This window comes from Anolis carolinensis, chromosome 1 (genome assembly GCF_035594765.1).
Source record: "Anolis carolinensis isolate JA03-04 chromosome 1, rAnoCar3.1.pri, whole genome shotgun sequence".
In the NCBI taxonomy this organism is placed as follows: domain Eukaryota; kingdom Metazoa; phylum Chordata; class Lepidosauria; order Squamata; family Dactyloidae; genus Anolis; species Anolis carolinensis.
Genome location: NC_085841.1, coordinates 262,876,557 through 262,898,563, shown reverse-complemented (window position 1 = coordinate 262,898,563; position 22,007 = coordinate 262,876,557). Strand labels below are relative to the sequence as shown.

At 44.0% G+C, this 22,007-nt stretch overlaps 1 protein-coding gene across 1 annotated transcript in view; it reads right to left on the bottom strand.

Moving 5' to 3' along the window:
* drd4 (dopamine receptor D4) overlaps positions 1-22,007 on the bottom strand; it is a 69,517-nt gene that overhangs the window by 10,966 nt on the left and 36,544 nt on the right. The window contains exon 3 of the mRNA XM_008108505.3: positions 16,127-16,239. Coding sequence (XP_008106712.2) covers positions 16,127-16,239 — 113 coding nt within the window. The remainder of the gene's footprint in view (positions 1-16,126; positions 16,240-22,007) is intronic.

Genomic DNA, 22,007 nt, shown 5'->3' with positions numbered 1-22,007 from the left:
AACCTTGACAGCAAGACAACAAGAGCTCAAGGATAAGATCGTGGCTCATGCTGCAGCAAATGCAATAAGAAAGCGGCTCCCAACTCTAAAAACAGTGCCCAAGAGACAACTGGCGCCTCTCATGAAAGATGTGAATGCAGCACTCTCCACTGTCCAAATAACATCAATTGAACAAACAAACCAGTATGCCTACAGTGCAGCAGTGATAGTAACAGAAGAGCTTGGGCTCCTACAACCAAGGCAGCCCCAAAGAAAATCGACTGGAAAACCAAAGTGGAAGGTCAGGCTGGAGTTGAAAATCAAAAAGCTTAGATCAGATGCAAGTAACCTGAAAAATATGAAAGAGAAGAAACTGAAGAATGACAAAATCAAGCAATACCTGATCCGAAAGTACTGGCTGAACACCAGAAAAATTGAAGAAACTTTGGAGATCGTGAAAGAACAAATTACAGCAACAGCCAGAAAAATTGAAAGGTATGAAGCCAGAATCATCCAGTACAGACAAAATCAACTGTTTCAATCAGACCAAAGACGGTTCTACCAGAGTCTGAACCAAACAACAGACACAGTAACCATAAAACCAGAGAAAACTGCAACAACGAAGTTCTGGAAAGAAGTTTGGGAAAACAATAAAAACTACAACAAAAACGCTGGGTGGATAAAGGAGTTTGAAGGAAAATTCTCACAGAACAAAATGGAACTGATGGAAATAACAACTGAAATGATCAGCAAACGAGTGCAAAAAGTCAAGAACTGGACATCGCCTGGTAGTGATCAACTTCATGGATTTTGGCTCAAACATCTGATTAGTTTACATGGAAAAATGGCCCAACAATTCAATGAGATGCTGCAGAAAGGAAGTATCAGTGAATGGCTAACAACTGGAAGAACATACCTGATACAAAAGGATCAAACAAAAGGAGCAGCACCAGGAAACTACAGGCCAATAACGTGTCTGCCCACTATGTTTAAACTACTGACTGGCATCATAGCTGACAGAATTCAAGACTATCTTGAAGAAAAAAACATCTTGCCAGATGAACAGAAAGGCAACAAATGGAAAAGCAGGGGCACAAAAGACCAGTTATTAATTGACAAAATGATCCTGGAGAACTGTAAGAGCCGAAAAGCTAATCTTCACATGACGTGGATTGACTACAAAAAGGCCTTTGACTCACTCCCACACAGCTGGATCATCAAGTGCCTGGACGCCATCGGGATTTGTAAAAACGTTGGCACCTTCATTGAAAACATGATGGAGCACTGGAAAACTGAACTGTTTGTTGGAAATGAAAGCTATGGACTTGTCAACATCAGAAGAGGAATTTTCCAGGGAGACTCATTGTCCCCTCTGCTTTTCATTATTACCATGGTCCCTCTGTCAACAATCTTACAAAAAACAAATCTCGGCTATCAAACATCTAAGAATTCTCACAAAATTTCACATTTGATGTACATGGATGACTTGAAGCTATATGGAAAAACAGAAACTGAAATTCAGTCTCTGACCAACACAGTCCGAATTTTTAGCACTGATATCAACATGGAGTTTGGTTTGGACAAATGTTCAATAGTGGCATTGAAGAAGGGAAAAATCATTGAAGGCATTGAGGGCATAAATATGCCCAATGGCCAAACAATAAAGTGTCACCAGCCAGAGGCCTATAAATATCAGGGCATATTACAGCTGGACAACATCAAGCATGAACATGTGAAAACTGTGGTCAGCAAAGAATACACACAAAGGGTCAGAAAAATTCTCAAAAGCAAGCTCAATGGAGGCAACACCATCAAGGCCATAAACACCTGGGCCATACCTGTCATAAGATATACTGCTGGCATCATAAACTGGACACAGATGGAACTGGACAATTTGGACAGAAAAACAAGAAAACTCACGACCATCCATCATTCCCTGCACCCCCGCAGCGATGTTGACCGGCTATATCTGCCTAGAAGATCAGGGGGCAGAGGACTCTTACAAGTCAAACAAGCAGTCAAAGAAGAAGAACATGCCCTGGCAGAATATGTAAAGCAAAGTGAAGAACCTGCTTTGATTGAAGTCAAAAATCAGAAACTCCTCAGAGCACAGCAGACAAAAAACCAGTACAAGAAAACCACACTACAAACTAGAGCTGACAACTGGCACAACAAAACATGGCATGGAAAGTTCCTTGACAAAATTGAAGGAAAAGCTGATAAGGAGAAGACCTGGCTCTGGCTCACAAATGGGACCCTGAAGAAGGAGACAGAAGGCCTGATCCTTGCAGATCCTTGCCATCCCAGGTGACAGTCGCATTGACGAAAAACAACAAGAAAAACTCAGCCGCTATCAGGACCTCAAGATTGAACTGCAAAGACTCTGGCAGAAACCAGTGCAGGTGGTCCCGGTGGCGATGGGCACACTGGGTGCCGTGCCGAAAGATCTCAGCCGGCATTTGGAAACAATAGACATTGACAAAATCACGATCTGCCAACTGCAAAAAGCCACCCTGCTGGGATCTGCACGCATCATCCGAAAATACATCACACAGTCCTAGACACTTGGGAAGTATTCGACTTGTGATTTTGTGAAACGAAACCCAGCATAACTATCTTGTTTGCTGTGTCATACAACGTCGTTGTGTCAATAATAATAATAATAATAATAATAATAATAATAATAATAATAATAAACTGTATTTATATACTGCCCTATCTACTCAAAGAAGTATCCAGAAGTAACTCCCATGGTACAAAATGTTGCTCATTCTTGAATATTTAATCTTTCAGCTTGAAGCCCACAGAGATCTCAGTTAATTCAAGAACCACCTTCACTTAAATGAAACTGCTTGAATCTTTAGATAGTCTTTGTAGCCTCCATGTTCTAGTGCACCACAGTCTGACAGATTAGCAGTAAGAAAACGGTATTTTCAATGATGGCACTGTTACACATTCAGTATCAGAAAATTGCTTCTTTTTTTGCTTTCAGTTAGGTTGCAGATCTGTCTGTTCACATAGGTAATCATCTGCAAGTTCTTTTCTATTAACAGTTTTCATTTGGTTTTGTGCTTGCTATGACTGCTATTTTATTTATTTCTGCTCATATTTAATAAACATTGCTAAGGTTCATGATTCATTCACTGCCACAGATATTATTTATATGGAAAAATGGGAGAGATATGAAATAAATTACTATTTTAACAAAAAAAACTGGCTTGCTATTAAAAGGACAAATGTACATTTAGTAATAATAATTATCATTGGGAGGAATGAATGTATTAGAATCCTCCTGTCATCTGAACAATTAATAGATAATTCAAAAATTATATGGATTTTGGAAAAATTCCCAGTCCTGCAATTTAACAGTGCATTCTTTATAGCGGAGACTAGGGAGAAATACAATTTTCACATATCTCAGATGATGACAAAATGCAATAAAACGCAGGCTTTTTTCTTAACTTTAATTAACACAGTCTATTGCTTAACATTAAAGGTTATCTAGATAAATATAGGACAGATGAAGAACCAGATTAAAACCAGCTGGTTAGCCACAGGAAACTGGAGGGATTTGGGATTTTGTTCAGAAAGCTAATTTGGGGCATAAAACATGTTAGAATCCACTTCTTATTTTAAATCAGTCCTTTTTTTTTTAAAGGGATTTTGAAGAACCCTCTCACAGGGGTTTGCAGGGGATCTGTTTGTTGCCCTTCTTTGTTTTTTGTTTTTTTCTTTCACCTTTTTAACAGAGAAAATCCATTAAGGAAAAAAGATAGAATGGATTATCAGTACCTTCTAATAGTAACCAGGGTAAAAAGACCATTCCAGTAGCCAAATAAAACTAGAATCAAAACCATGTTTCCAAAACATGGGGGAAAGCCTTTTCTGTCAAGGAACACAACAGTCACCTTTTGGCCACTGAGACACAAAATTTCTCTTATTCCTCTTTTCAGTACAGTAGAACTTCTCCATATGAATGTCCCAATATATGTACGTTTTAACTTATGAATTATCACTCGGCCTAGAATGACATTTTTACAGCTGAATACCATTTTGACCTATGAACAGGGCATCAGTGGGAACAGAGGAAGAGAAAGAAGAGGAAGAGAAGGAAGAGGAAGAAGAAGAGGAGGAGGACAAGGACAACGAAGAGGAAGAGGAAGAAGAAGGTGCTGCTCTGGGCAGAGTGCAAAAAGAAGGACCCCTCTGCTGTGGTGCTGAAGAAGAGGAAGAAGAGGGAGGCACTACTCTGGGCAGACTCACTGCTGTGCCATCTGAAGCCTCCCAGGCACCCATTTGGGCTCCCAAAGCCCTGTCCCCGTGGCAACTGGTTCCTCTCCTTCCTTCCTTCCTTCCTTCCTTCCTTCCTTCCTTCCTTCCTTCCTTCCTTCCTTCCTTCCTTCCTTCCTTCCAATTAACACACAGAACTCTGCTGTACTATATTGGAATCCTGTTGATGACATAAAGTAGTAAAGGTAAAGATTTTCTGTCCTGCTCACTTCAAAGGATCAGTCTGAACGCAGATCAGAGATGGCTGCTCTCAAATCCAATCTTTATTGAAGAACACATGACTTTGGAAAAGTCAGGAATGACCCAATGTTTACATACAACTATTTTTATAACTTTTGATGCTACGTAACACCACACGTAAATATCATCATCAAGTCCCACCCCACAATATCACATTACTACCATTTTCACACACTAGACCAATTATAATTGTTTATACTTTCGGCCCCAAGTTCCCAGGCATATTCTATCTTCTTCTGCCAGGTGCTCCTGGGATTGTTTATGTTATGACTCCCAGTTACAGGGCTGAATTACCAAAGCCCTGTAACTGGGTTCCATGACATGGTGCCCTCCTTTTCTTCGTCCTCCTCTTCGGTTCTTCTTTCATCACAAGCCTGAAACAAAACAATAATTCTATGTGTCCATTTTGTCCAAAGTACCCATATATTTTTTCAGTAAGCTACGATGGAATACAGGGTGTATTTTCCCTAAACTTTTTGGCAATGTCAACTGGAAAGTCACCTCGTTGATAACACCCTGTATTCTAAATGGTCCAATATATTTAGGGCCCAATTTTTTCGAAGGTAGCCCCAGTTTGATGTTTTGGGTACTTAGCCACACTAAATCTCCTTTCTCCAATTTATCACCTTCCACCCTCTTTCTGTCTGCGAATACTTTATACTTTTTATGTGCTTCTTTTAAGGATGCAGTCACTTGACTCCAGCATTCCATCATTTGCGCTTTCCATTTCCCTGCCTCTGTTCCCTCATTTTCTGTCCATCTCGGCAGCTGGGGCAGAGGCTGTATTTCATACCCGTAAACTACCTCAAAGGGGGTTTTATTTGTTGCTGAATGTATAGTCGAATTAAAAGCTAGTTCTGCAAAAGCCAACCACCGAGACCAGTCATTTTGTCTCATGTTAGAGTACATTCGAAGGAACTGCCCAAGTGTCTGCTGAGTACGTTCTACCGCCCCATTTGTCATGGGGTGAAAAGCAGAACTTAAACTCCTTTCTGCTCCTAGCATTTCCAGGAATTTTTCCCAAAATTTTGCTGTGAATTGTACTCCTCTGTCACTGACAATTCTACTGGGACATCCATGCAGTTTGTAAATGTGGTTTATGTACAATTCAGCTAGTTTCTCGGCTGATGGTAGTTTCGTCAGTGCTATGAAGTGGGCCTGTTTAGAAAACAGGTCCAATACTGTCCAAATATAACGATGTCCTTTGCTAACCGGTAGTTCCCCCACAAAGTCCATAGCTACACATTCCCAAGGTCTGGTAGGTTCTGCTACTGTTTGTAATAATCCCATTGGCTTCCCTCCTCTCGATTTATTTCTGGCACAATCATCACATTGAACAACATAATTTTTTATGTCCTTCCTCATCCCTGGCCACCAGCAATGTTTTGCTATTGCTTTTGTTGTTTTTGTAATTCCTGTATGACCAGCGCTCTGGTTGTTGTGAAAACGATGCAAAATCTTGATCCTTAATGTTGCTGGGATATACAGTTTTTTGTTCACAAACCAAAATCCCCCCTTCTGCTCCCCCTGTTCTGCATTGGATGCGATCCACTTGTCTCCTTCATAAGACTGTTTCAGCTCGTTTCCCCAATTATCTTTTCCGTCGAGTTCAACCATAGCAGTGTTCTCTTTTTGGGTTTGTGCTCTTGTCCTGACAGCTAAGCCCCATTGTTTGTCAGAGAATATTGTTCCCTCTTTTGCTGTGGGTATTCCTTCGTGTTGAGGCATGCGTGAAAGAGCATCCGCCAAGACATTCTGCTTCCCTTGAAAAAACTTTAATTGGAAATCGAATCTGCTGAAGTATTGCGCCCATCTAATTTGTTTGGGGGACAATTTTCTAGGAGACTTTAAATACTGTAGGTTCTTATGGTCAGACCAAATTTCAAATGGGATTCCGCTTCCTTCGAGGAAGTGTCGCCAGCATTCTAAGGCTTTTAATATGGCCAGTGCCTCTTTTTCCCATATCGGCCAACATTTTTCAGTTTCGCTGAACTTCCGGGACAAATATCCACAGGGTTTTAAGTTCCCATTTTGATCCTTTTGCAATAGTACTGCCCCATACGCACAGTCTGAGGCATCGCAATGGATTATGAAAGGGCTCCTGATATCGGGGTGTTTTAGAATGGGTCCTTCAGTGAAGCATTCTTTTAGGGTTTCAAATGCCTTTTGGCATTCTGGCGTCCAACTCAGTTTGGCGCCAGGAGCTTTTACTTTTGCTGTCTCTCCTTTCCCTTTTGTTTTTAAAAGCTCAGTAAGGGGTGCAGTTATTTGCGCGAAGCCTTTTATGAAGGATCTATAAAAATTTGCAAACCCCAGAAACGATTGCAATTGCCTCCTTGTTTGAGGCACTCCCCATTCTTTTACATCTGCTACTTTAGCTGGATCCATAGCTAACCCTTCTGGAGATATCCGATACCCCAGAAAGTCAATTTGAGTTTTATTAAATTCACATTTGGACAGTTTTGCGTACAGCTTTGCTTCTCTTAGTCTCTGCAAAACTTCCCGGACCAATTTTACGTGCTTTTCCTTATCTTCAGTTACAATCAAGATATCATCAAGAAATATGAATACCCCTCTGTACAATAACGGGTGTAGTATTTCATTTATAAGCTGCATAAAGCAGCCGCCTCCGTTTTTTAACCCGAAAGGCAAAATTTCATATTCAAAATGGCCGAATGCGCAGGAAAATGCAGTTTTCCAAGTATCCTCCGGTTTAATCCTTAATTTATGATACGCTTCAATTAAATCCAGTTTGGTAAATATGCTCCCTTTCTTCAATACGGTAATTAAATCCTTGACTAAGGGCATAGGGTATTTATTGTCCTTAGTAATTGCGTTTAAATTTCGATAATCAATGCACAATCTTAGGGAGTTGTCTTTCTTTCTCCTAAATAACACTGGGGCCCCGAGAGGAGAATTGGATGGCTTAATGAAGCCTCGCGCCAGGTTTTTATCAATGTATTTCCTCAATTCCTCCTTCTCCTGCACAGACATGGGATACACTTTTGGTTTGGGTAAGTTTGCTCCTGGGGTTATTTCAATTTCTACTTCTATATTCCTTTTGGGAGGCAATTTACTGGCCTCTTTCTGATTGAAAACATCCACAAAGTCTCTGTATTCAGGTGGTAATAGCTGTGGGTCTATTTCCCCTGCTTCATCTTCCTCGTCCTCCTCTTCTGCAATTTTGCTTATCTCCCATTGCATCTGCTGTTCTTTGAATGCTAGGCTTTTTCCTCTCCAATCTACTTCAGGATTTGCCTGTTCGAGCCATGGTATCCCTAATATTACGTGGTATGTGGCAATAGGGGCTATCACAAAGGATATTCTTCCTTCCCATTTGCCTATTTTACATGGGATTCCCCGTATTTCCTTTGTAGACACTTCCCCAGCAGCGACTGATCCATCTAGCTGCGAAAATGCAATTGGGGAGTCAAGCGCCATCTGCTGGCATTTCAGCGCTCCTGCTAACTCCGGGGTTATAATATTTCTAGAACACCCACAATCCACAAATGCCTTGCAGGTGGCCCGATTTTCTAGTCCTGAGAGGCAGATTGGCACTACTATCATGCGTTTGTCCCGACTCACCAGTTTTTCTGAAGATTCTGGGGCCTGCACCTCCTCTTCCGCGCGCCTCCCGGTTGCTGGCTTGGGCTTTGGGGCTTTTGGCGGCTCCCCCTTCCGGGCCCAGCATTCTGCTGCTCGATGGCCCGTCTTCCCACATACAAAGCATCCCGGTTTAGGTTTGTTGTCGTCTCCTCTGGAGGGAATCCCCGGCCTCCCTCCGGGTCTTTCCTGCTTCCTCGTTTCTCCTCGACCTCTCGCCACCGGTCTTTGCTGGCCGCTGCCGCTCCTGAAGCGCTTTACTTGGGCCAGGGTGGATTCGACGCGCCCCGCTAGTTGAATCCATCCCTGGAGCGTTTCGGGGTCGTCTCTGTGCGCTGCCCAGCTGAAAATCTCGGGGCGTAGTCCCTCTTTAAATAATTCCACTTTGGTCACTTCAGACCATTCTGGTACCCTTTCCGCGAGGTGAAGGAATTCCTCTGCGTACTCGGGCACTGTTTTGTCCCTCTGCTTTATTCCTTTCAGCTGGTCTCGAGCCCTCAATTGCTCTAGCCGGTCTCTGAACCGGTTTTCCAGTGCGGCGAGGAAGCGGGGCACTGACCTCAGGCATGGGTCGCGTCTGGCATGAAGCTGCACATACCAGCTGGCTGCTCCTCGCTTTAGTGTGTTGCCGATGGCTCGAACCCTGCTTGCCTCGGAGGGGAATGTGTGTGCATTGTCTTCCATGTATCCTCTGATGCTAATTAGAAAAAAGTTCAGTTCATCTGATTCCCCTCCGTATTCTAGTTTGAGGTCTTCCCTTCTAGGCATCCATTCTGCAGCTCGTTGATGCTGTCTGGGAGGCATGGGGAAGGGTTGCATCAGGTTTCCTCGGGCGGCTCCTTGGAACACGCCGCGCCCCACTCCGGTGGTCATTCTGCGCGGCTCCCGAAAGTCTGCCGCCGCTGTCGGCTCTTCCGCCCATCCGCATACTGGCCTTGCTGTAGCCCCCTCATCTCGCCTTTCCTCGTCGTACGGCACATCCTCCTCCTCTTCCTGGATCCCCCGCTCCTCTCCGCCTTCGTCTGCAAATCCACTGGACCCGATCCCTGGCCCCAGTGGCCTTTCCACCCCGACGCCCATTCGGGGGGTTGGGAGCTCTGTTGGAGATGGCGGCCTCAGAGTTCCCAGGGCTCGCTGACGCTCCACTTCTCGCGCCATTCTGTCCCGGAACTCCAGCTCCCGCCGGTATTCCTCATCTCCCTCGTCCCTTGCCGCCACGGGACTCTGCGTTGAAGCTCCCCTCTGGCTCCAATCGCCTCCTTTGCTTGGCTCTCTCTCGGCGCCATATCGGATGTGCTCTTTTTGGAGATTCTCTTCCAATATTGGCACTATTCTCCCCACGGTATCCGACAGCCTGGATAAGTGAGTTTCCAGGATGGATAACCGCAGGGCCACGGTCTCCGGCATGCTTCCTCCAGATCCCCAACTGGTTTCTGCCGCCGCCGGAACGCCTCTTCCCCCTCTGGGAATCCTCTGGGTCACGCCGTCCGGCTTGGGGTACCCCGTAGAGGAAGCTATGGCTTGCAATGTCTCTTCTGCCAACGGCAGAGCTCCCAGCGGAGGCCCCTTTGCTCCGTCATGGCTTTGATCTCCTTCCCTGCTCATTATCACTTCACTGCAAATTTGCAGGAGGGTGAGAACTGGATTCCTGACTTAATTGTCCTGCTCACTTCAAAGGATCAGTCTGAACGCAGATCAGAGATGGCTGCTCTCAAATCCAATCTTTATTGAAGAACACATGACTTTGGAAAAGTCAGGAATGACCCAATGTTTACATACAACTATTTTTATAACTTTTGATGCTACGTAACACCACACGTAAATATCATCATCAAGTCCCACCCCACAATATCACATTACTACCATTTTCACACACTAGACCAATTATAATTGTTTATACTTTCGGCCCCAAGTTCCCAGGCATATTCTATCTTCTTCTGCCAGGTGCTCCTGGGATTGTTTATGTTATGACTCCCAGTTACAGGGCTGAATTACCAAAGCCCTGTAACTGGGTTCCATGACAATTTTCCCTTGACATAACGTCTAGTAGTGTCCGACTCTGGGGGGTGGTGCTCATCTCCATTTCTAAGCTGAAGAGCTGGCATTGTCCATAGATGCCTCCAAGATCATGTGGCTGGCATGACTGTGTAGAGCACCATTACCTTCCCAAAGAAGCAGTACCTATTAATCTACTCACATTTGCATGATTTCGAACTGCTAGGTTAGCAGAAGCTGGGGCTAACAGTGGGAGATCACCCTGCTCCCTGGATTTGAACCACCAACTTTTCAGTCAGCAAGTTCAGCAGCTCAGTGGTTTAATCTGCTGTGCCACCAGGGGCTCCCTGATTGATAACATACACTGTTATAATCCCTTACGTCCTTATTATGGTTGAAGGCAACCAGTACAGGCAATTCCCGAGTTACAGACAAGCTAGATTATGTAGGTTTCTTCTTAAGTTGAATTTGTATGTAAGTCAGAACAAGTACATTTTAAGTGTAATTCCAGACATATATATATATGTGTGTGTGTGTGTGTGTGTGTGTGTGTGAGTCATATGTAAACCATATGTCTGTAACTTGGGGACTGCCTGTATCTCCTTGTGTGAGGAGATACCAGACTGAAAACTGGAGATGGCTCCTCTATCTTTAATGGTTGTGTAGAAGTGAGAATTTCAGCAGTAATCTGCTGGAATTCCCTTCTCTGCACAATTTCGGGAGCCCCTGCCAGTTTTCAGTGAGGCAGCTTTAATCCCCACCCCATGTGTTTCTGCTTAAGGCATTCTTGCCCATCCGTGGGCAAGGGGTCCTGAACATCATCCAGCTGCAGTCATCCTTCCAGACCAGCTCCAAGAGGTGCAAAACTGCAGTCAGATGGGAGCCTAGGAGCTACCTGCTCATTGACAAGCCATTGCAGAGCCCTATGAGTTGAGGCTGAGGGCGTGGGTGGAAGAGGAGGCCTGGTGCAAGTATGATGGCGGAACTTTTCACTGTCAGCTCTTAAGATCTCGGTCTTTGCGTACTTTCCTTTCGTACCTCAAGAGCTAGCTGTGTCACAGCATTTCTTACCTACAAAGCTCCCATTAATCCCTATCCTGTTTAATTTTCCAACAACCCTCCTCCAAGTCAGGTTATGAGAAGAATCAGAGCCCACATGCCACAGAGAAGCCCGCCCCCAAATATGGTATGTCTTCATGTTTGTCCCACTCCCAATATCCAAACTTTGACATGGTAGAAAGGGATCTGAGGGGAAAAGCTGGGCACATTCATACAAGTATGTAAACAAGCTTGCAAAAAATTCCTATTTGAACTATTGGTGACCACATGGCAGTGTCCTCTTGGCTTTTTTCTTCTTCTCATTATGCATGCAAATATCTGTATATATATATTTCTGCCTAAGGTTTACCCATCCTGTTGTGCAGGGATGTGCTAATACTGTTATATGAGTATACTGATCTGCAATTATATGCATGCACGTTCTTTTAAAAATGGCATTGAATTTCATGTTGAAAATTAAGCCATAATTAAGCCCACTTCCTGGCAGGAATAATCATATGACCTGCTGGCCCTTGTCACCTCCAAATAACCAGCTTAAGCCACCTCTATTCATCCAACTCCAATGCAAAGCCAGCTGTTGTTGATGACCACACACACACACACACACACACACACACACAAAATCCTCTGAAACTCATGCAGATTTTTGGCCAGAATGGGGAGTAAAAGGCAATTCTTTTAAAGTGGTTTAAAGGCCAAAGAACTTGTGAAGATGCAAATTAGTCTATGGATGGGAATTTTCACATCAAAGCATGGATCTGAGGATAGCTCCGCCAACACCCCTTTCCACCTACAAATAAGTATCTTTTGTATACAAAATTGTCCCATGAGACTCAGGCTTGGAAACTGATGCTAACCTGGTTTTGAACAAAGCACTAACTACAGATAGCTAGAAAGGCCAGACTAGGAAGAGAGAAGGCGCCCATCCTACCCAAATGAAGATTTCTCCTGTATTTCAGATGTCACTGTGTGTCAACAGTTTCTTAGATGACAACTTCAGATGGGAGATGGGATAAGATTTACTGCTCCAGCCAATCTAGCTTTCTTTCAGTAGTATTTTAGAAGCTGGCTAAAAAGCATCATTGTGGAGAATGACTGAGAAGTCTATCTTTGCCAACAGGATTGTGACATTGGTGGCCTGCTTCTCCAACTGCTGCTGACTGATACTGGAATACACGTTATGTTAAGGGTACATTTGTCATCCACTTTCTTTTTATAGAACAAATTAGCTGTGCAGTACACTAGATTAGACTGGAGAATATGGCATGCCGATGTCCCATGAAAACATTGTCAGGTACTATTTGTCCATCTTAAATTGTAACTAGAAAATGAGGGGGCAGATCTGGCATGCATCACCGAGACGTGGTTGGACGAGCTGGGTGGGGTGAATCTCACCCAGCTGTGTCCACCGGGTTTCGGGGTGCATCAGCAGGCCAGGGCTGGGGGGCGGGGAGGAGGAGTCGCGGTGATCTTTCGGCAGCCCATTGCCCTGATCAGATGCGCCGTTCCGCAATCCTCGAGGTTTGAGTGTGTCTTCTTGAGGGTGGGAGCCCGAGACAGCTTGGGGATTCTGCTGGTGTACCATCCACCCCGCAACCCAGCAGTCTCTCTGTCCGAGCTAGCAGAAGTGGTCTCTAATGTGGCCCTGGTCTCCCAACAACTTATAGTTTTGGGAGACTTCAACATTCATGCCGAGACCACATTGACAGGTGCAGCTCAGGATTTCATGGTTGCCATGATGACCATGGGGCTGTCTCAAGTTATATCTGGGCCCACTCATCAAGCGGGACACACGTTGGACCTTGTTTTTATTGTGGACGGTGGGAAGGTCAGAGTGGAAGAGCAAAATATTCTTCCATTGTCATGGTCTGACCATCATCTGATCTGTTTAAGTTTCACCGTGTCTTCTAACCTCCGCAGGGGTGGTGGACCCACTAAGATGGTCCGCCCCAGGAGGCTGATGGATCCGGATGGACTCCTGAGGTCTCTTGGGGATCTTCCTGTTCTGGAGACTGGCGTTCCTGTCGATGTCCTGGCGGAGCACTATAACAGTGAGTTGGCAAGGGCATTGGACACGATCGCTCCCGAACGTCCCCTCTCGCTGCGTAGAGTCACATCAACTTCTTGGTTTACTGAGGAGCTGGCTGTGATGAAGCGCACGAGGAGGGGACTAGAGTGCATCTGGAGGAAATCTCGGGATGTGTCTGACCAAGCACAGGCTAAAGCCGCTATTAAGGCTTACTCCGTGGCTTTGCGAGCAGCCAAGAAAGCTTTCACGACTGCCCGCATAGCGTCTGCGGCCAATAGGCCAGCGGAGCTGTTCCGAGTTGTTGGAGAGCTCTTGCGGCCTCCTGAGACCCAGGGGCTTCCCGATGACTCGGCAGCTAGGTGCAGCAATTTTGCGCACCATTTTGCAGGCAAAGTTGCTCAGATACGCCATGAGTTGGACTCCAGCTTAATTGTAGTTCCAGCTGAGGTAACCGAGGTACCTGTCTGTCCGATCTTGTGGGATTCTTTCCGGCTTGTTCTTCCTGATGACGTGGAGGGGATTCTTGGGTCTGTGCAGGCGACCACTTGTGCTCTGGATCCTTGTCCCTCTTGGCTGGTTAAGCTGGCCAAAGAGGGGTTGTTGGATTGGTTTGTGGCTATAATAAATGCCTCTTTGGGACAGGGGTCAGTTCCATCCTGCTTCAAGCAGGCGGTAGTAAAACCGCTATTAAAAAAGACCTCGTTAGACCCATCTGTATGTAACAACTACAGACCAATTTCCAACCTCCCGTTTTTGGGCAAGGTTCTGGAGCGGGTGGTTGCCGCGCAGCTCCAGGGGTTCCTAGATGACACTGATTTTCTGGACCGCTCGCAGTCTGGTTTCAGGCCTGGGCACAGTACCGAGACGGCTTTGGTCGCCTTGGTGGATGACCTCCGCAGGGAATTGGACAGGGGGAGTGTGACCCTGCTGGTTCTCTTGGACATCTCAGCGGCTTTCGATACCATCGACCATGGTATCCTTCTGGGGCGGCTCTCTGGGATGGGGCTGGGTGGCACGGTTCTGCAGTGGCTCCAGTCCTTCCTGGAGGGCCGTTCCCAGATGGTGAAGCTGGGGGATACCTGCTCGGACCACTGGCCTTTGACCTGTGGGGTCCCGCAAGGGTCTATCTTATCCCCCATGCTTTTCAACATCTACATGAAACCGTTGGGAGAGGTCATCCGGAGTTTTGGAGGGTGTTGCCATCTCTACGCAGATGACACACAAATCCACTACTCGTTTCCATCTGAATCCAAGGAAGCCCCTCGGATGCTGAACCAGTGCCTGGCCGCTGTGGCGGACTGGATGAGGAGGAACAAGCTGAGGATCAATCCTGACAAGACAGAGGCCCTCCTGGTCAGTCGTTCGTCGGATCGGGGTATTGGGTGGCAACCTGTGCTGGACGGGGTTGCACTCCCCCTGAAATCACAGGTCCGCAGTTTGGGGGTCCTCCTGGACTCAGCGTTGACGCTTGAGGCACAGGTGTCGGCGGTGGCCGGGAGGGCTTTCGCACAACTCAAACTTGTGCGCCAACTGCGACCATACCTCGTGAAGTCTGACTTGACCACGGTGGTGCATGCCTTAGTTACCTCTAGACTGGACTACTGTAATGCGCTCTACGTGGGGCTTCCCTTGAAGACGGCTCGGAAATTACAACTGGTCCAACGCTCGGCTGCCAGATTAATAACGGGGGCGAGTTACAGGGAGAGATCTACTCCCCTGTTTAAGGAGCTCCACTGGCTGCCGTTCATTTTCCGATCCCAATTCAAGGTGCAGACCATCATTTATAAAGCCCTAAACGGTTTGGGACCCACCTACCTTCGTGATCGTATCTCCTACCATAAACCTGCCCGATCTCTTCGATCATCAGGGGAGGCCCTCCTGTCGCCACTGCCTATATCCCAGACCCGCCTTGTGGAAACAAGGGAGAGGGCCTTTTCCGCTGTGGCCCCCCGATTATGGAACTCGCTGCCCATTGAAATCAGGCAAGCCCCCACTCTTTTAGCCTTTAGGAAAGACTTAAAAACGTGGCTTTTCCGGTGTGCTTTCGGAGAGTAACTGTTATGCACTTCTTTTGTTACTCCCCCCAACATCTATCCTCTAGACTGTTTTTCTATCTTATATCCCTGTTCCCCGTGGTTTTTATTCTTATCTTTTTCTCACCCCAAGTTTTAACTGAGTGTTCATGCGGCCCGCCCTATTATATTGCTTTTGTGATTTTGTGTTGTACTGTATATGACTATTTATTGTATTGTTTAACTGTATTATGATATGCTGTTTTTATATTTTGCTATATTGTATTGTCCTGGGCATGGCCCCATGTAAGCCGCCCCGAGTCCCCGTTGGGGAGATGGTGGCGGGGTATAAATAAAGTTTTATTATTATATTATTATTAGAAAATACCTTTCTTGGGATTCCTCAAATGTTGCAAGAGTAGTGGCTACAAAATTTTTCACTGCAAATTATACCTTCAGGAGATGACGAGTACTGATAATGGAACCAACTGCCTAGAGAGGTGCTGAGGTATCCGGATGTCTCTGATTTAGCTGAAGATCCTGCACTGAGTAGGGGGTTGCACCTGATGGCCCATAGGGTCTTTTCCAAATCTACGATACTGCGATTTTCTTTGGGAAACTGCAGGCAAAGAGCTGGCCTGAGAATTATGCAGAGTGAAACAATTGCCCAGTTCGATAATGAAAGCAGACCAGCAGTAGACCTTTCTGAAACACTGGGCAATTGCCATCTGCTGAAGAACAGCAGAAGATATATGTGGACATGTGCTCTTGCCTGAGCTTGTAAATCTCCCTGGTGCTCTCAGAGACAGTGCAGAACTCCATTCCAGACTCTATATCAAAGTCTTCAACAACCCATCCACCAGTTTCTGTTTGTGGAGTTCCCAAAAACTGTAAGCTAGTCATGCACAGAAACGCTTACCTATCCACGCTGATCGCACAGAGGTTGAAAATAGAGGCTGTGCATAACATCACATCCATGGTCATCAAGGCATCACAGAGGGCTGTGCTCAAGGACCATACACCTCCCTGGAACTGGAGACAAAAAAAAGCACCAGGTGAATGCACTTTGATAGGCCTAATCTCCCAACACCCTCTTTTCCTTAATCACTGTTCTATAAAGATGCTAAACTTCCCTCTCCCACTTAATCTCTTCCTCAGTAGTTAGCTAGACAAAGAGGTATACTATATTGTAACCAGGGTATCTCAGCTGTAGCTTTGAAATGATCAGTTAAGTGGAATATCCAGTAGAAAGGGCTAGTTATTGCGTGCCTTCAAGTTGTTTCTGATCTATGATGACCCTCAGAAAACCTATTGTAGGATTTTTATGGCAAGATTTTATTCAGAGGAGGGTTTGCCATGGTGTTTCTCTGATGATGAATGAATGTGACTTGTTCAAGGTCACCTGGTGAGTTTCCATGGCTGAGTGGAGATACAAAATAGTCCTGGTCCAGTGCTTATAACATGCTAACTCACAGGTAGAGCATTATTTTCTTTGTGTGTTCATGCAACCTGCCTCTACCCATCTAACTGGATTCTGACTTAAAACAAGTATGTGTGTATAGGGGGAACACACAGCTGTAATGCCATTCATTTAAATACAGTAGAGACTCGCTTATCCAACATTCACTTATCCAACATTCTGGATTATCCAACACAGTCTGCCTTTTAGTAGTCAATGTTTTGTAGTCAATGTTTTCAATACATTGTGATATTTTGGTGCTAAATTAATAAATACAGTAATTACTACATAGCATTACTGCGTATTGAACTATTTTTTCTGTCAAATTTGTTGTATAACATGATATTTTGGTGTTTAATTTGTAAAATCATAATCTAATTTGATGTTTAATAGGCTTTTCCTTAATCCCTCCTTACTATCCAACATATTCGCTTATCCAATGTTCTGCTGGCCCATTTATGTTGGATAAATGAGACTATACTGTACAAGTTTTAAAGCTGATGTGGGCAAATGTAGTCTTTCAGATACTATACTATAATGACAGACAACACAACTGGCTATGCTGGCTAGACTTCCTAGGAATTGCAATACAACAACCTCTGGAGGGTTACACTTTGCCCACCTTTGCTTTAAAGCTACAAAGCAGAGCATCAGGTTGCAAACAAGTAAAATAAGTTGCTCTGGGATAGGAACCATTGTATTTCTCAGGACCCTTCTACATTGTCCTAAAGCCTGTGATGGGTAATGGCTTTACCTGAGGTGTCCAAACATCGCCTCAGGTAAATCCAGATTAATCTAGAGAAAACTGGGATATTCTAGTTTTCTCCAGATTAATCTGACACCTGCAAAGATCCGGACCTTAATCTAAGGCAGGGGTCCCCAAACTAAGGCCCGGGGGCCGGATGCGGCCCTCCAAGGTCATTGACCTGGCCCCCGCCCTCAGTTTTATAATATAATATTTTATATCATTTTAAATAATATAATATATTGTATATACATATAATATTGATAATAATATTATAATGTTATACGATATAATACTAATAATACCATATAATAATATTATATGATATATATTACATATAATATTACAGTATAGTGGTATAGTTCAATATAGTAATATATAATGCTAATATTTTGCTATGCTAATAATATAATATATTGTATGTACATACAGCTGCTCTGAGTCCCCTTCGGGGTGAGAAGGGCAGGATATAAATGTAATCAATACATGTAGTAAATGAATAAATAAATAATTTTAGACTTAGGCTCGCCCAAAGTGTGAAATGACTTGAAAGCACACAACAACAACAACAACAACAATCCTAATTAACTTGACTATCTCATTGGCCAGAAGCAGGCCCACAATTCCCATTGAAATCCTGATAGGTTTATGTTGGGTTACAATTGTTTTTATTTTTAAATATTGTATAGTATTGTTCTTTCATAGTTGTTGTTGTTTTGCACTACAAATAAGACATGTGCAGTGTGCATAAGAATTTGTTCGTTTTTTTTCTTTTCCAAATGATAATTCGGCCCCTCCACAGTCTGAAGGATTGTGGACCGGCCCTCGGCTTTAAAAGTTTGAGGAGCCCTGATCTAAGGTCTGGATCTTTGGAGATGCTGGGCTTTTGCAGCCCCGGGGGAAGGCGGTGTCAACTCTCACAGCGATCCTGGTTCTTTGGGCTCCATCTCCTCCCCCCCAGGCTGATGTACCAAAATGACACATAAGGAGGAGGAGAGGATGGATTTCCATAATAATTTTTGTGTGCTGGCAGGCCCCTCGGCAGGCTTTTTGAAGGGAAAATGGGAGACCTGGATGGTGTTTGGAGAACCTCCCGGGTCAACCTTTGGTTGATCTGGGAGGGCATCTACCCTCCCCCCCCACACACACACAAAGGGAAAGCTCGGGGTTTGGGTTGGGACAAAACAATCCAGTTCCTCCTGGGATTTAGGGCAGTGTGGAAGGGCCTTCAGACACAGGTACAAGAATCATAAATATTATACTGACCAACATACATTTGATGCCTAAAATGTTAGACCTGTTTCTGGGTATATCTGACCTGTTGATTTCAAAAACTGCACCAGCCCCCCCCCCCCCCCACACACACACAAATCAGCTCTAGGTATTGATATACAAGACATATGCCATATATCAGTCTTCATTTGATCACCCATAGAGAATCATGATATGTAAGAAACTAGAGCTGATGGAGTCAACCCAATGTAATTTTCTGAATCAGTGCACCAAAAAGTCCTAGGAACTGGCCTAAAAACCAATTTGTTGGACTATGTTATCAGTTGCAGGCATAGTCTCACACATTTTTAGCTCTCTCCACACTCCAAAATCAACCGCAAATACACAAAACTGCCTTCTAAATTTAGTAGTCAAAAGCAAGTCCCATAGCACCACTTCTTGATGGATAATCTTCCAATTGTCGTTCTAACCTGTATTAATAGATCTCCAACATGTTTTCAAAATCTGGGATTGTCCTAGAAAGAAAATAACCACCAGCCATGTCTTAATGTCAATTAATCCTTGCTATGCTGTTACTATAAACCTCTGCCTCCCCTGGGATGACGTTAGCATAGGTGGATTATTCACACTTCATAGACCATAGTTTCATTATCCCATAACTTCCAACCTGACTTTAGGGACAGGTGTGGAGTCAGGCTAGGAGTTGTCTCAGCTAAAGAGATGAAGAAACTAGGTCTCAATAGTATTCAGCAAGAAGTAGAAGAATATGCATGTTCACAAGTACTTGAGTAGAATATTTAATGATTCTGAGACAAAAATGGGCTCTGTTGGTTGATTTCATTATAGAAAGAATTGTTTAGCACCAGCATGATATAATGGTTTCAGCACCAGACTACAACTCTAGAAACCTCAGTTGAAATACTCACTAGAGTCACATTCTCTCAGGCTTAGAGGAAGGAAAGGGCAAATTTCTTCTTAAAAAATCTTGTCAAGAATATTCTGTAATAGGTTTGCCATATGTCAGGAACAACTTGAATGCATACAATAACAAACAAACATGCAAACAAACCATTGTTCAAAATGTTACTTTAAAAAAAGTATCTCTATATGGGGAGCTGTTATAAGAAAAAGGAAGTTATTTGTACTGCCCCTTTTCTTGCTGTCAGGATAAAGACATCCACCCATTCTGCTATAAATGCTGTTCTGTGTGATGTACTGGAAAGAGCAGTGCTTCTCAAGCTCTCTGATGTGGTGGACTAGCGTCACATTTGTGTCACATTATCATATCTGCATAGTTTCCTGGAAACTCACTGTGGATTGGCTGATTTGAAAAACACTTGGCTTGAGAACTACATCTGGGATGAGACCAAGTTATAGCAGATGCTCAACTAAAAGTGTCTCATTAAGAGATGGAGAGACCTTGGGGGAATTTTAATTTGAGTCTCCTACCCACTTTATGTTACTAAAGCTTAAGCTGGTAGGATTTTGAATTAAATGAGTTGACCATAATGAAGTGATGCCATGGTGACATTCTCCAGGTGTGACTAGTCACACCTTATATGTGAAGCCTAGGGTAATTTCCTCCTATGCCTCTCCCTCATTAAAAAAAGGTCCTGTCAACAAAAAATGACTATAGTTGAACGCAAAGCATCATCTCTCAGACTAATTCACCTACATGGAGTTACAGATGTCTTCTGGCATTCTGAACTATCTGAATGGCGGAGATGTACAAATGCATATTCTCTATCTTAGCACTAGAGAAATCTAGTAGTACATCCCTCCTTCTTATAAACCTTCACCAATATAAGAGATTTACCAGGAAAATAAACCCTAATCATAAATTTACATTGCAAGATTATTGCAGTGCTAGAAGTGTGATCTGAACTTCTTGAGAAAAGGCAAAATACAAATGCAATAAACAAAGTTCTTTCTCTTCTTCTTATAGTATCTTTGCTTAGGACAGAGATACTCTGTCAGGAAATGCACCACTTGCTGAACATCTGTTTTGTACACAACTTGTAAGGTACAGGAGTCCTCCTAGGAGCACAGTGAACTCGCAGAATGCAGTATAATCACAAGGATCAAATAGTCTAATAATTTCAAACCTCTTTTAAATTGGGTTGGGAAAATCTGGCTTTCCAGATGTCACTCTTGGCTATGAGCTGTGGCAGTTACGGTGGCTGGGAATAGCAGGCTAACAACATCTGGAAAACCACCCTTGGCCACACTTGCATTAAATAAACAGATTTCTAGTACAACTTATCACTGTGAAGCCACACTACAAAGCACATTGCCATTTCCTAGGGAAATAATTTCAAACCTCTTTTAAATTGGGTTGGGAAAATGTGGCTTTCCAGATGTCACTCAGCAGTCTTGGCTATGGGCTGTGGCAGTTACGGTGGCTGGGAATAGCAGGCTAACAACATCTAGAAATCCTTGACCACTCTTGCATTAACAAACACGTTTCTAGTACTAATCACTGTGGAGCCACACTACAAAGCATGTAGCCATTTCCTAGGGAAATCACAGTACAGGGTCTCAGCGCAAAATAGAACAGGATAAGAGAGAATTTCACTTTTTGCAGGAGACACCACTTATGCTTAGCACTTATATGATTCTTCCTCTGTATGGAAAAGAGGAGGAAGAGAGCAAGATGAGCAAGAGGAGCTGTCAGAGACTGCAGATGGGAAAGGGAAACTGCAGGAGGTGGAGGAGGAGGGACATGCATTAACTGAAGTGTACCTGGTGTGTAAAATCAACTCCATCACACACTTTCATTATCAATTACTAAACATAAAAGTAATAAAATACAACTAACAGAATAACATCTAGATCTAAAAGCAGGGCTGCCAGAAAGCCCACCATGGAAACCAACAGGATTTGGACACAAGCCACACTCTCTTGCAATCAAAAGAAGGCAAAGGAAAACCCCACTGATCAAGCTTGCTTAAAAAAAAAAAGAACCCTAAGAGAGGGTTGCTAGAAATCAGAATCAACTTGAAATTGCATAACAAAAACAATCGCATCTGAAAGAAAAAGTGAAAAGTCCTTGCCGGCACGGTTTTTGGAACTGAGAGCTGTATTTGAAAGGGGTCCAATGACTGAGTCCAATGCACATACTTGCATCCATTTATGGCAGGGGAGGGGATCATGAGGTCCTGCAGATGTTGCTGAACTACAGCTCCCTGCCATCCAACCCAGCTTAGCCAAGGAGAGGAATTCCGGGACTTGGGCTACACAATTTCCACCTCATACATTTGTAGTTTGCAGCCAACAAACAAAGAGATAAAACTGTGTAAGGTAGAAAACACAGCCTAGTTTTTCTGCAAAGTGTCTTAGCAGGACTTCCCAGTTCATTCCTGC